Here is a 14,748-nt window from a genome sequence, read left to right as displayed (position 1 = left end):
TCACAGTTGAGAAGGTCAGTGTGAAAGAGGAGTGTGTGTCCATTCCCACTGACCTCGACGCGGCGTCAGTGTCACGTACGGTCAAGGGGTTTGCTGCAGCCAGGCGCAGAATTCCAATTTAACATTCAAATGCCCTGACTCCTGTGTTATTTATTTTGGCCTGTCGCTCTTAATGTCTCCGGGAAGCGCATCCGTGTTTGAATGTGTGTCTCCACGTGTCTGCCATGGGGGCCAAATGTGATTGGACTTCGAGATAAGCGCATGCAAAGGTGCGGTGGTGGAAGAGACGCGGCCGTTGCTGTGTGGGCAATGGCGGCACGTCGTCGGTGTTTATGACGCCCGCGAGCAGCAGAAGAGGACAGCCACTGTCATGACACACACACACACACACACACACACACACACACACACACACACACACACACACACACACACACACACACATACACACACACACACACATACACACATACGCACATACGCACACACAGGCCTGAGATTTTGGCACGCAGGAGCAGGGGACATTCGGAGTGGCCCTCCAGTGTGCCAGACCCCGTGGAAATGCTCATAACTCGTACAGGCGAGGCGACTGTACAGTGGACATTACTCTGGGAGAACGGCCGCGCCGTCTCAGGCATGAGATTAGGTTGCAGGTCCGCAGTGAATTCCTCTGCATGCATGCGCAGTGCGATTTCGTGCCACAGTTTTGTAGTCGGCAGAGGAGAAAGCCACCTCCAACGAGACCACTTTTCTGTCGCAATATCGCTACGAAGGGCAGCGTGTACTTGCCAAATCCTGCCATCTGCGAGGAAACAATACTGGTATCGGCGTACAGACTCACTTTGTTTTTTCCCCTCGCGCTGACACCCCCCCCCCCCCTCCATCAGGCCCATAATGTCTTTTCCATTTTTAGACCTGCAGTCTTATCCAAACTTCCTTCCTCGCAGCAATCCCACTTGTGATGAATGAAGTTTTAAGGACCTCTTAGAGGCATTATTAACCCATTGCATACCCAAGGATGTGTAATAAGGTAATAATAGTTTGTCATACTTTACAAATAGTGGTAAAATCCTTTGGCCATTGCTCAACACATGATGTCAAGTCCTATTTGTTATGTATTATACAGGGTACTTTTTCGGTTGACTCAGATGGCCAAGCTGTAGACTCTGAATTAGAATTGTGAATCTTTTGGAATTTGTTGGTAGATAGTCCATGCCCGGGAGTATCCAATCCAGTGTTTTCTCAGACATACAAACCAGATGTTTGCATGGTAAGGACCAGAGAGCTTAACCTTTTTTTACAAATGACTCACTGGGTGGAGAAAAAGCAGAAAACATGCGAGATGTTGTAAGCAAAAAAAAAGAAAAGAAAAAGAAAGAACACATCACACCCTGACAGATGCATAGAGAACAATGGAGCACTTAAGAATAAGCCATCCACTCAATCTCTCACTCCCTCTCTTCACTCCTGGCTTCTACTCTCTCACTCTCTCAGTCCATTCCCTCCCTTTCTCCCTCTCTCCCTCTATCCCTCACTACATAACTCTCTCCTTCTCCCCTTTCACTGGCTCATTTGTTCTGTTCAAGTCAATAGGCCACAGACGCCCCATGGGTGGGTGGGTGGGAGGTGGTGGTGGTGGTGGGGGTGTAGCGGGGAGCACCATACTGTACCATGGGCCCCGCTGGCTCCTCTCCCTCTCAGACTGCCCCCTGCCTTCCTCTTCTCCCAGTGCCTTATGGGACTTCCTCACAGCTGTTCCACCCCCTCTTTCCCTGACACACTAGACTTTTTTTCCCTCCATTTTTGTTCCCTTCTGCTGGCTTTTGGCTTGTTGCTGAGCCGTATTGCGTTGTCCCGACCCATGTGGATATTTAACCCCCCCCCCCAACCCCGACCCTGTCCCACCTTCCCCTTGTAAACCTGTGCACTTCAGACTTCTGACCAGCTGTGCAGACTGATGTGGCTCATGCTGTGGCCTGCCCAGTGTTTACTCATACTTCCCTATGAGTCTGTTTTTTTTTTATATATCTTATCCAGAATATCTGCATTACAGCACTTGTCCACTTCAAAAATAGACACTTGCGCCGAGTTGGCCCCGTGTGCGCGAGAAGACTTCCTGAAACATGCTGTTGTTGAGCTGGACAGAAGAGTTAGGCCTGGTGCATAAATGAATTCCTGTTTGTCTAAGTCCAGTAAGCACATTGTGTTCCACACACTCACTCTCTCTCTCTCTCTCTCTCTCTCTTTCTCTCTCTCTCTCTCTCTCTCTAGCCTGTTTCTAATCAATCTGTTTTTGTTTTTGATGTATCTCCCGCAGTACCTGCAAATGAAATGGCCTCTCCTCGATGTCCCCGGAGCAGCTGCCCTCAAGGACGCCAGATCTCCCACCCCAGGGCACTTAGTAAGTATCCTCTGCCCTGTCGCTGCCATGTAGAACGGATACACTCGACCTCGCCATGCACCCCCCCGACATTACTCATAAATTATATGGATCATTTGGAGAACATTCTCTCTGAATGTTTTGGCACTTAATAATCTTTAGTTTAAAATCAGGGTCTTAATTAGGCTTTTCCAGTATGCATTAACTGGAAATGTGGCATAGCCAGACAAGCCAAATAGAATCCTAGATGGATTTGCCTGGGGTCAGATTAGGAGTAAATGGATGTCAGGGCAGTGAATCTGCACTGGCTGACAGTATGGGGGGGCTTTGGGGGGTGGATGGTGGTGGGGGCTGGGCCAGGGAGAGAGGCACGCTGTTAAATCTGTGTTTAATTTTGCCCACACAAGCACGGGGCTTTTAGCTTTAGTCCCACAGAGGCCGAGGGCTTAGGCCTGTCGCTCAGAGTGTCAACAAGCGGCAGACTTATTTTCACACCACCACCCCCACCTCCCAGCTCCCCGCCACTCATGCGACCCAACTCTTGACCTACATCACCCCCTCTAGACACCACGGCGGAGAACCTCAGGAATGCCTCGCTCCAAATGGCGACTAATCCATTCCGGAGACACTCCAACAGCACACACACACTCGCACTCTCACTCCAACATACACACACACACACACACACACACTAGCACACACACTTTTTCGGGCTGAATGATTGTGCCCATGCCACGGTGACAATGCAATCATTGACTCAAGGGCTGGTCAAGGCCTGCAAAATAGACCCCGGAAGATTCCGGAACGGCCCCACAGGTCACCTGAGGGCTGGTGGGGGAATCCAATTTAGAGGTTTCATTACAATGAGTGCTGACCTAACAGTAACCAGCAGCCTGCACCGAAGTCACAAAGTGAACAGTGTTTATGTCTAAAAACCACCACTAACGTAGTTGTAGCCTTGGGTATATCAGATTACTGCTTTGAATAATGCTTTTGACGACAAGCCAACTGGTTTTACTGGTTGATGTGAAGTACGTTTCTGCGATGGCGATCTTTCGCTAGTGTGACGGAATGCCGAAATCGTTTGCTGAATGCCGTAATCGTTTTTTTTTTAAAAGTGTTCCCGAATGGCGCAGCTTTGATGGAGTCTCACCGAGTGTTGCGAAAGTAGGCCCTATCAAATCAACATGAGCGCTGCAACCCCTCTGCCAACACGTTCGCCTTGTGCTTGTTGTTGAGTAAATCAGGCTGGGAAGGGACTTGCGTGTGTGTGTGTGCGTGCGTGTGTGTGTGTGTGTGTGTGTGTGTGTGTGTGTGTGTGCGCGTGTGTGCGCGAGGGAGCGAGGGAGGCAAGTGCTGTGGCAAGCCGTCCGGTGTCTGTGCAGAAATCGGGTCCAGACGGCAGTCATGCTAATGAGGTGAGCCAGCGAGGTCCGAGATGCTTAATTATTCAGGAGACAGGTTTGTTTAGCATTCGCCTGGCATCAGCGTGCCATGAGCTGTGTGTGTCTGTGTGTGTGTCTGTGTGTGTGTGTGTGGGGGAAGGGGGGGAGGGGGGCTGAGGCAGGACCCCTCTCCTTCCCTCCCCACCTACACACACACACACACACACACACACACTCTCGCCAGCCCCCTTCCCTAGATGCATGCCCAGCATGCGGAGCGATGTGGGGTCATGAATAAAGCATCAAACGGCGCGGCGCGGCACGGCGCGGTGCGGGGGCAGGTGATGCGAGGCATTGTGGGGGATTCTTGGGTCCTGCCGGCGTCGGAGCGGAGCGGCAGAGCGCCGGCCGGGTGGGTGTGGGGGCGGGCGGGAGGGGAGGGATATCTGGATCTTTTGGCTTCCTCCCCGACTTCAAACGCTCCGCACGCATCTGCTCCACGCTAATGGATTCTTCAGACACGACTAATTGAGCCTGATCGCCTGGAATCGGGCCCGGGCGGTTTTTAAGCGAGAGAAGGAGCGTTTGGTACGGCCTGCCGCTCCGATAAGACCGTTTGTTCTTTTATTAAACGCGTCATGGACCTCCCAGAGAAAAAAGTTCTCTTTCGCTCTAGATTGTGAGGATATGATGAGGTGACCGGTCAGACCAGACCAGACCAGGCAGGCTGCCCCCCCCCCCCCCCCCTCCCCTCCCCTCCCCTCCCCTCTGCAGTCATGTGGTGCGACGTGTCAGGCAGAAGGCTCGGAGGGTGCCGGTGGAAATCCCTCTCCGGAGGTTTAACACTCCCGGGTCAGCGCGTGTGACCGTGCCCCCGGGCCCGTCGCCTCCGAGCCGAGGAGCACTCACCCGTATCAGTGGAGACGGGGGTGTCAAACTTCACACCGCTGCCACGCTGCTGCTGCCGCTGCTGCTGCCGCTGCTGAGCTCAGGTTAAAGCTCACCCTCCCCTCCCCGCGCTGAAAAAGAGCAGTCAGCTTTTCCCCTTCCTCCTTTTTCCCCTCTCTCCTCCTCTCCCCCTCTCTCCCCCTCTCCCCCTCTCTGTCTTTCGCTCTCTCTCTCTCTCTCTCTCTCTCTCTCTCTCTCTCTCTCTCTCTCTCTGTTAAAGAATTGGTGTTTCAGCCATCTGAGCTGGAGATAATGGCCCATTCTCTAATTGATGGCATGACTGTAATGCTAAATGAAAGATTGCCTGGGAGGCAGCAGTTCTCACAAGGTGCATTGTAGTGGACTGTGTGTGTCACTGAGCTTCCGATGAATATTGGGATTTATTATCTTGTTGCAAGCTGTTAGGCCGGGTTGTGAGCTGCACAGACTGCTCTTTGAAACAGGAGAATCTCCTGCTTCTAACAGCTAGGCAACTCTTCACAACTCATTTACAGAAATCCGATTACAAATAGCAGTTCTCACTGAGTCGCCTTGTTGAGTCAATTGACAATTGGAAGTTTCTCGGCACTGACATGGGATGTTTTTCAATGACAAGAAAATGGGCCTTTTAAACAGCACTTTTGGGAAGGTCTTATCATGTGCTTTTAGTTGAGCCAATTCTAGCATCCTGACCATGGCATTGAAAGTGCTTTGATTCTGGTTTCTATCATATTAGTTGATGTTTAATTGCATGTGACTGGATGGCCTTCAAGGTCCATTCTTCCCAGAGTTTGGGACTTTCCTTAAATTGTCATCAGGCGATACACAAAGTACCCCAGCGAGTTCAGACATTTTATGATTGGCAATGGGCTTTTGCAGCGTATAGCTTGAGCCACATGTGAAGTTAATTATTTGCTGCCATCCAGTCTAGCAGTATATAGCGTTATCTTGTGCCGAGTTATCTTAACTTCATTCCTGTTTTAACAGCCACAGGGGTTGATCCGTTTATACCCTCTGAGCTTATCTTAGTACTGATAAAGTTGCAAATCTCAATTTTGTGCCAGATTTTTTTTTTGTTAAAGCTAACTACAACTTTGTATTACAATTTGCATATATGCATACGTATTCAATCTAGTTTGCATACATAATCTATTTAAGTGCCATGAAGTGAGATACAATAGACTATAGACTATAGAAGCTCTTGTAAGCAATGATCTGTGAAGCACTAGCATTGTACCCTGATTCTACCACTGGGAGGATTTGAATGTACAATGTCCCCTTTGCCGCCGTCAAGCACATAATGAGTGCCCTCTGAGACGTTTGTCAGCTGCCCACTGCCCTGGTCTGCCCTGGCCTGCCCTGGCCTCCGTGGGCTGGGCCCCTGGCTGACATAATTAAGATGGAGATGATTTTAGTGGCCCTATTTAGTGTGGTTGGTCTGGCTTGAGAGGCAAACTGGTCATCATTTTTATAGCCAGGGCTTGCTGAGAGGGGCACCAGGGAGCTGAGCACTGCCCCCTATAGGACGCCACAGGCAAAACACCAGTCTAAGCATGGCAGGCGTTCAGTGAGAGAGTGAAGAGTATAAAGGATTAAGGAACTAGTTCATGTCTCATCCAAATGAGAGGCACGGCGCTTGGAAATGAAAATGCTGTGGGTTTTGGTGAGCGTAGATTCCACATGTTTTTTTGAGAGTGTGTAAATAGAAACGGAACCAATTTTGTTTTTGCTACTCTTGCTCACGCCGTGTGCGCCTGTGAGACATTGTGTTCTGTGTGTGGAGCGCCTGCTGGTCTGTGGCCTGATCCTGCGGAGTGGCGTGGAGACGAGTGGAGAGGAGTGGAGAGGTGCCGTTTTAAAAACAGAACGCCGCGTCTCGTGGGTGCTGATATGGATCCTTGGGATTCCTGGAGTGGCCAGCCCTCGTCAGCTGCATTTGGCATGGGAGAGGGCCCGACTGGCGGCAGACTGCGCTGTGGGTGTCAGTGTCGGCAGCAGAGGCTTACGAAACGGGCCGAGTGTTGACACAGCAGAGATTTTTTGGCACCGGGAAAAGTAGGGGAGGAGAGGGAGGGGAGCGGAGGGGAGGTGGGGGGGGGATGGAGGAGGAGGAGGAAGAGGAGGAGGAGGAGGTGGAGGAGGAAGCGGCGGCAGACCTTCGGCACACCATTTGCCCCGGCCCCGGAGGAGCCAGTGTGGCAGACATGCGGCTTGACGACTACCAGGCTTGGAGGAAGAGTGTGAGTTTTCACACACCCGCCAGTTGGGCTGACCTCTCGGGTTTCTGCGCGTCCTCTCGCATTGGACTGCAGCCGGAGAACTGCGCTCTTTTTGTGTTCCTGTTTGCCTGCAAAGTAGTAAATGAATCTCGCTGCTGTCATCAAATGTCAACAGATGAAGATAGTTCAGCCCCAAGAGGAGCCAGGGCTGGTCCGTTTGTGTATGTGTGTTAGAGTGTGCGTGTGTTAATGTGTGTGTGTGTGTGTGTGTGTGTAAGAGGGAATGAGAGTATGTTTAGTTTGTGTGTGTAAGAGAGAGAGGGAGAGGGGGGGAGAGAGAGACGTGTAGTGTGTGTCTGTGTGTGTTTTGTGTGTGTGTGTGTGTGTGTGTATGTGTAAGAGAGAGAGAGTGAGTGTGTGTGTGTGTGTGTGCATGTGTATGTGGTATATGTTAGAGAGAGAGTGTGTGTGTGTGTGTGTGTGTGTGTGTGTGTGTGTGTGTGTGCGTGCGCGTGTGTGTGTGTATATGTGGTATGTGTAAGAGAGAGAGAGTGTGTGTGTGTGTGTGTGTGTGTGCGCGCGCGTGTGTGTGTGTGTGTATATGTGGTATGTGTAAGAGAGAGAGAGAGAGTGTGTGTGTGTGTGTGTGTGTGTGTGTGTGTGTGCGCGCGTGCGCGTGCGTGGAGAGAGAGGCGGGGGCACGGAGCGTGAGGGAGGAGCTGAGGCATGCCAGAGATCTGGATCTGTTTGGGCTGCAGGAGTCGGGAGCCAGTGCAGCTCAATAAAGGCCTTGTTCTTGTCGCCGGCTCAGTGGTTGGAGCAGAGGTCAAGCCCACAGCCTACGTCGAGGTGGGGGAAGGTTAGCGTGTAGGAAACAAGACTACATTCTCACTGCGCACTCCCATGTGACATCCTGAGCTAACAAGCCCCCTATTCAATAGACTGCCCCGCTCGAACAGGGACCTCGCCAAAGAGCACGGACTATTATTCTTATTAATTTGGGTATTAGATTCTGCAAGCGATGGTCGTTCGAGAGCAGGAAATGAGTCGTCGTTTGGACAGGCCGTGTGCAGAGCGTTGGATGTGAATGCCCTTTATTTGTTCGCCCGTGTGTGTGTGTGTGTGTGTGTGTGTGTGTGTGAGGCAGAGAATCCTTCCAAACGTGGTTCGACATGAAATGCACAAGTCGTTATTTGAAGCGGTTAATGCTAAAACAGCCCCCCGTCGCCCTAATCCAGGCCGCGCACACAAACCTGCTCTTTATTCGGCCTCCCGTCTCAAACGGGTCAGCTCTCATTCAAGTGCAAATTCTAATCTGACTCCACCACTCAGGCCCAGGCAGGCAGGCAGGCAGGCAGGCCGAGCAAGTTAATGGGGGCTGATTGGGTGACAGGTGGTGTGCTTGGCAAGCAGGCAGTCCCCCCCCCCCACACACACACACACACACACACACACACCCCCACACCCTCATCAGTCCACCCTCGAAGGGTTTGGTGATGGCGTCAGCTCTCCCATCATAACACACCGGGACTTGCGTCATTTACAGGGGCCAGCGAGTGTAGCGCGCCCTTGGCTCGACGGCCTCTCCCCCCCCCACCGTCATAAACGGACGCTGCGCCGTCTGCAGAGGCCAGCACGGGCCGTTTTTTTTTTTTTTTACGGGGCAGCTGGGGGCTTTAGGTGCGATTCCTCACACTCGCAGCTCTCGTTCCGCCAGTTGCCCGAGCGCTGTTTACTTAGGGAGCCGAAGAAAAGGGGAAAGTAAACAGAGCAGGCGCGCACTATTGTTGGGAAGACGCACAGGCGCCGCTCTTTATTTGAATCGGGATGGAGGTCAACTGGATGTCTCCAGCGAGGCAGCTTGTTATTATTTGCCCTCTTTTGTTTCAGCTTTTGTGCTCTAACTCTTTCTCCCTCTCTCTCTCTCTCTCTCTCTCTTTCTCTTTCTCTCTCCTTTTCTTTCTTTTCCCCCCTCCCTTCTCCCTCCTTCCCTCCCTCTCCTCTCCTTTTTTTTACTCTCCCTGTATCTCCCTCTCTTTCTCTCCCACAGTCCAACAAAGTCCCAGTGGTCCAGCATCCCCACCATGTGCACCCCCTCACCCCCCTCATCACGTACAGCAACGAACACTTCTCCCCCGGCACCCCTCCCTCACACCTCTCCCCCGAGATCCTAGACCCTAAAACAGGTATGCCGCTCTCTTCCTCCCCGTCTCTCTCTCTCTCTCTCTCCCCCTCGCTCTCTCTCCCTCTCTCTCTCCCCTCACTTCCCAACGAGCCGTTTCAATTACACCCACACAAAATGTCAAGCAGCAGAATGAATGCCCAGTACAGTGTGCATTTTAAAGCAATCTACTATATGGGGAAACCATAAAGAATGTACCGAGTTGCACGTAATATGCATACATAGTTAACCATTATACGGCTAAATATAGTCTGCTTCTGTTTAAGACGCCTATTATGGGGTGGGCATGTATAGTTTAGCTTCCCAGAGGTTCTTTTTATATCGTAGCTATTGTGTCGCAGTTTGTCTGATTCAGACTGATTTCACCATGTTCCATCTGTTAGGTATTCCACGGACGCCCCATCCGTCTGAACTCTCCCCATACTACCCCCTCTCCCCTGGGGCAGTGGGGCAGATTCCTCACCCCTTGGGTTGGCTGGTTCCTCAGTAAGTCTCCACTTCTCTCTCCAAGTCCAACCGACATTATTGTTATCAGATTTGAATCCTACTTCATACAAACATTTTTGTCCTGCTGCGAATAAAATGTTGAGTAGTACACTGTGTTGTGCTCTTAAATGTCTGATCTGATGTGGCAGCGCCAAAATGTTGACTGTCTTCTTTTTTTTCATTCCTAGACAAGGCCAACATATGTACTCCATCCCCCCAGGAGGCTTCAGACACCCGTACCCAGCCCTGGCCATGAATGCCTCCATGTCTAGGTAGGTTAGACAAGCAAACACTGTTTGTACTGCCACAGCCAGCACTCTCTCTCTTTCTCTCGCTCTCTTTCTTTCTTTCTTTCTCTCCCTCTCTGTCTAGGGTTCTCTGTCTCTCTCTATCTCTGTGTCTGTCTCTCTTTCCCTCTCTGTCTCTATCTCTCTGTCTCTCTCTCTCTCTCTCTCACACACACACACGCTCTCTGTGGTGCTGCTTGCTTCTGTCACAGACTTGCTGACTCTGAAGCTGGTGGAAGTGAATAAATGATCATCCGCGCCGTCCTGGTGCGCGTGTACCGTGCTCCGATGAGCAAACCAAACGAACGCTTGTCAGGCTTTCTGGTCTCAGCTCTTTCTTCTCTCCCGGAAAATGCACAAAGAAAAAAAAAAAGTTACGGCGCTAAATTTTTCATGGATTCCTGTCAGAAGCCACGTTAGCAGCACCTTTGTTTCTCATCAGCATGGAGAGAAATGCTACAAAAATGGATAAAAAAAAGTCTTTTGAAGTGCCCCCCCTCCATCCCACTCCTGCGACTTTGAGTCTATTAGCTCATCGTGTTCAGATGAAAGGATTGCATAATCAATGGGGAGTTGAGTTCGTACATCAATGAAGCAGAGGCGAGAAGCCTTGAATGCATTATCTGACTTCAGTGAGTGTGAAAGTCGTACGAGAGGCTAGTTGTTCCCCTAAAGAGTTGCTTTGCTCTCTTTTTTTTCCAAAAGTGATCTGAAGTGCTGGGGTGCATGCTGTGAGAGTTGACAACTTTATACAGCCAGAAAAACTGACTCTAGCGGTGTAGATGTACGGCAAGATCCCATGTCACAAGAGAAGGGAACATTGTTCTGTTGATCATATGCTTCAGTGTGCATTCTGTGCGGATATTTTTATTTTATTTATCAGCTCGAGGTATATTGTTTTTCTCTTTTCTGCTACGAGGTGGAAACAGTGTCTACCCTTGTGAGTTCCAAAACCACATACAAATGTCAGACACCCCCCCCCCCCCCTCCACCCATTCTGTTATGATCCTAATAGTATCTTTTAAGAATGCACTCTTCTTTTTGGTCTGTTTGACAGAGTTGTGTTTTTTATGTCATGGTGACCTAATAGGAGTCTGCTGAAAAACATGCCTTTAAATGTGGGATCGGGATAGAGGTGATGTTTTTTTTTTCTGACGCAGCTATAGAACAATGTGCTATTGTGTTAAGCATTGAGAACTAGACTTGGAGGCTCTGTGCACAGGGTTTGTGAGGTACAACTGCTGTTTGTTGGATTCTTCATGTGTTCACAAATGGTGACTGTTGGACAGAGAGAAAAAAAAAACCTAATCCAGTAATGTTTGGGTAGAATTGTGTGCAGTTGACAGTTAGCTGTGTGCGGGTTGTGACCGATCGCTCTTTGGTTACCACTTGCTTGACCGTGCCCACGACCCCGTCTCTCCCCAGCCTGGTGTCCAGCCGCTTCTCTCCCCACATGATGTCCCACCCGTCCCACGGCCTGCACCAGACGGGCATCCCTCACCCAGCCATCGTCTCGCCCGCTATCAAGCAAGAGCACCACGGCGAGGGCGGCAGCGGCTCCATGCACGGGTATGTTTTAGTCTTTTTTTCTCTCTCTCTCTTTCTCTCTCTCTCTCTCTCTCTCTCTCTCTCTCTCTCTCTTTCTCTGTCTCTCTCTCTTCTAGTATGAACACAACACAACAGAGCCTCTGTTGACCTGATTAAGAGGCCATGGGTCAGAAATAGGGCACAGCACACACACACACACACACACACACACACACACACACACACACACACACAGCTAATGTCATACACCAGCGTGGCAGCTGAAAAGCGGTGAATCACATGGTTTACAGTACTTGGCACAGGCGCTTCTGAAACATCCTCCCAGCTCAGACAGACTCATGCTGTACAGTCCTGTTGCTGTAACCGCCATCCTTTCCCTGTGCAGGAAATCTTCGGTGCCCGTCAAGAAGGAGGAAGATAAGAGGCCACATATCAAGAAGCCCTTAAATGCCTTCATGCTCTACATGAAAGAGATGAGGGCCAAAGTGGTGGCGGAGTGCACACTCAAGGAGAGCGCTGCCATCAATCAGATACTGGGCAGAAGGGTGAGGACACTTTCTCTTTCTTTCTCTTTCTCTCTCTCTCTCTCTCTCTCTCTCTCTCTGTCTCACTCACTCACTCACTCACTCACTCACACTCACTCACTCACTCACTCACACTCACTCACTCACTCACTCACTCACTCACTCACTCACTCACTCACTCACTCACTCACTCACTCACTCACTCACTCACTCACTCACTCACTCACTCACTCACTCACGCACACGCGCACGCACACACACACATGCGCACACACACACACACATGCACACACACACACACACACACACACACACACACACACACACACACACACACACACATTTGATTACTTTTATTTGGACCCAGAAGACAAGCAAATGATACAAGATCCAAACACTGTGGGAAAAGTCAATGACATGGTGACAGATCTACTAGGCTTACACACTTATTAATGTAGCATTCAAGATTCAAGGATAAACAAAGCATCACACACACACACACACACACACACACACACACACAGAGAAGTGAAGGAAGTGTTGAATTTCTTAATTTGAATTTTGAATCTATTTCTGTCCTATCTGATTTACAAATCAGGGGAACAATTCTTTTTACAACTAAGTGTGCCTTCCAAGCGACTTTAACGATTACATAAAACTGTCGGTCACATGACATACCGAGAATCTGACCGGTCACTTCCGTGCTTGTGTTTGTTTTGTTTTGTTTTTTCCATTCAGTGGCACTCCCTGTCTCGTGAGGAGCAGGCCAAGTATTACGAGCTGGCGAGGAAAGAGAGGCAACTGCACCAGCAGCTTTACCCCGGTTGGTCGGCTCGGGACAACTACGTGAGTGTTTTTTTCGGCCCATGACCGAACTGACCGCAGTGTTTTTTTTTTCTTCGGCGAGAATGCTTTTCCTGTAAGCGCTTTTCCTTTTAATAAAGCTCATTTGATTCACCGTACACGTGTTTTTGTGTCTCCGCAGGGCAAGCGGAAGAAGAGGAAGAGGGAAAATAAGCCCGGCGAGGGCTCACCACAGGGTAGGTGGCTCCTCTGTCCATTCTTTGGTCAGTGAGTGGACAAACTGCTGCATCAAAATATAGCGCTGTGGTCGATGTGATCCGTTTGCGACACAGCCCTAGATCGCATCACTCCTGGCTGCCGAAAAATAACTTTCGAGTGTAAAAGCCCCCCCCCCCCACGCACTTGCGCACTTCTTCTTCTCCAGTAACCCTGAGTTGAGCCTTTCCCTCTCCACCATTTTTACTAACCCATGTCTCCTCTACTCTCCCACAAGCAGCATACGAGGTTCAGTGCTAACACACTGGCTGGTATGTCTGCTCCCCTGAGCTGCTTGCTCTAGTCTCATGATCCACTCCCAAGCTGTTCACATGTCTCTTTCTCTCTCTGTCCGTCTGTCTCTCTCACGCTCTCTCTCTCTATATATATCCCTCTCTTCTTTTCTCTTTCCCTCTCTTTCTCTCTTTCCAACGCTCTCTGTGGGCCAGTGTGTATCCCCATAACTGAATGTTTCGCTGGGTTTTCCTGTTGACATTGGAATCATGTGCCCCCTCTGTTCTATAGTGTTCTGTTTGGGGCATGGCCTTCATTTCACCTGCACTCCTCTCGTTTTTGTTTGATTCATTCATAATTCACCAGTCAAATGGACATGCAGTGTCATAAAATGGTAGTCCGCCACTGTTCCACCTGAAATCACAGGTTTGGAATCAAGGGATCCAATGACTGTGATTGTGCTCATCCGTGTCCTCGTGTGTCTTCCCCCAGAAGAGAGCTTCTCGCCGCCGCAGAGCAAGAAGCCCTGCATGCCGTACCTGTCGTCGGAGAAGATGTGCGACAGCCCTACCTCCTCCCACGGCAGCATGCTGGACTCCCCGGCCACGCCGTCGGCCGCGCTGGCCTCCCCGGCCGCGCCCGCCGCCACCCACTCCGAGCAGGCCCAGCCCCTGTCCCTCACCACCAAGCCCGAGGGACGCTCCCACCACCACCACCACCACCACCCCCACTTCCCCCCCCTGCCGGGCAAAGCCTCCAGCAGCTCCTCTTCCTCCTCCACCTCCTCATCCTCCTCCTCCTTGTCCTCCATCTCCTCTGTCTCCCCCGGTCACCCCAGCCTGTCGCTCCACCTGGGCTCCGCTGGGGGCCAGCACGCCTCCCTGCTGTCCCGCCCCATCCCCTTCACCTCCCTGCACCCCTCCATGCTCTCTCCAGGGTCCCCCTACCACCAGGCAGCTCTGCACTCCCACCACGCCCTGCTACAGACACAACCCCTCTCCCTGGTTACCAAATCGTCGTCGGATTGAATCAAAAATGTTTTTTTTTTTGTTTTTGTTTTTGTTTTTTCGTTATTTTCGACAAAAAAACTTTTTACAGCTGTATATTGCTTTTTACCTTTTTATAGATATTAGACCATTTTTAAAAATAGTATGAAAAGGAATAATTATTGGTCAATATTTGACCACCCCTCTGTTTTGCTTCTCTCTATGAAACAAAGTGTATTTTTTTGTAAATTGCCATACGGTTACCTTTTACAATTGCATTTCTCCAATGTTCTCTTTGTAAAAAAGACAAATGTATAAAGTTTTCCCCTCCATCATTTTTTTAAAAATGAAAACAAAATACCATTTGTAGTTTTTAGTTCAATCTAATGGTAGTTATCAGTTTAGGAGTTAGGAGTGTTCAGTACTGGCTTCCTGTTATACTTTTGTGAACCACCTCACCCTTTCCCTAACCCTATGTGTGTGACTCTCCTAAGACTCCATAGATAATAAACCTCAAGTTATTTCTAAAGA

General features: G+C 50.2%; 1 protein-coding gene across 2 annotated transcripts in view; it reads left to right on the top strand.

Annotated features, from left to right (window-relative positions):
* Positions 1–14,748, top strand: part of tcf7l1a (transcription factor 7 like 1a) — a 29,007-nt gene extending 14,259 nt beyond the window's left edge. The window contains exons 4-12 of one of the 2 annotated variants that reach the window (XM_062554283.1): positions 2,318–2,401; positions 8,962–9,097; positions 9,477–9,579; positions 9,768–9,851; positions 11,292–11,435; positions 11,800–11,959; positions 12,677–12,784; positions 12,924–12,978; positions 13,727–14,748. In XM_062554283.1, coding sequence (XP_062410267.1) covers positions 2,318–2,401; positions 8,962–9,097; positions 9,477–9,579; positions 9,768–9,851; positions 11,292–11,435; positions 11,800–11,959; positions 12,677–12,784; positions 12,924–12,978; positions 13,727–14,259 — 1,407 coding nt within the window. In that variant the 3' untranslated portion in view covers positions 14,260–14,748. Of the gene's footprint in view, positions 1–2,317; positions 2,402–8,961; positions 9,098–9,476; positions 9,580–9,767; positions 9,852–11,291; positions 11,436–11,799; positions 11,960–12,676; positions 12,785–12,923; positions 12,979–13,723 lie in introns of both variants that reach the window. The other variant, XM_062554282.1, reaches the window with a different exon arrangement.

This window comes from Sardina pilchardus, chromosome 14 (assembly GCF_963854185.1).
Source record: "Sardina pilchardus chromosome 14, fSarPil1.1, whole genome shotgun sequence".
Taxonomy (NCBI): domain Eukaryota; kingdom Metazoa; phylum Chordata; class Actinopteri; order Clupeiformes; family Clupeidae; genus Sardina; species Sardina pilchardus.
This window is presented reverse-complemented; position numbering and strand designations above follow the sequence as displayed.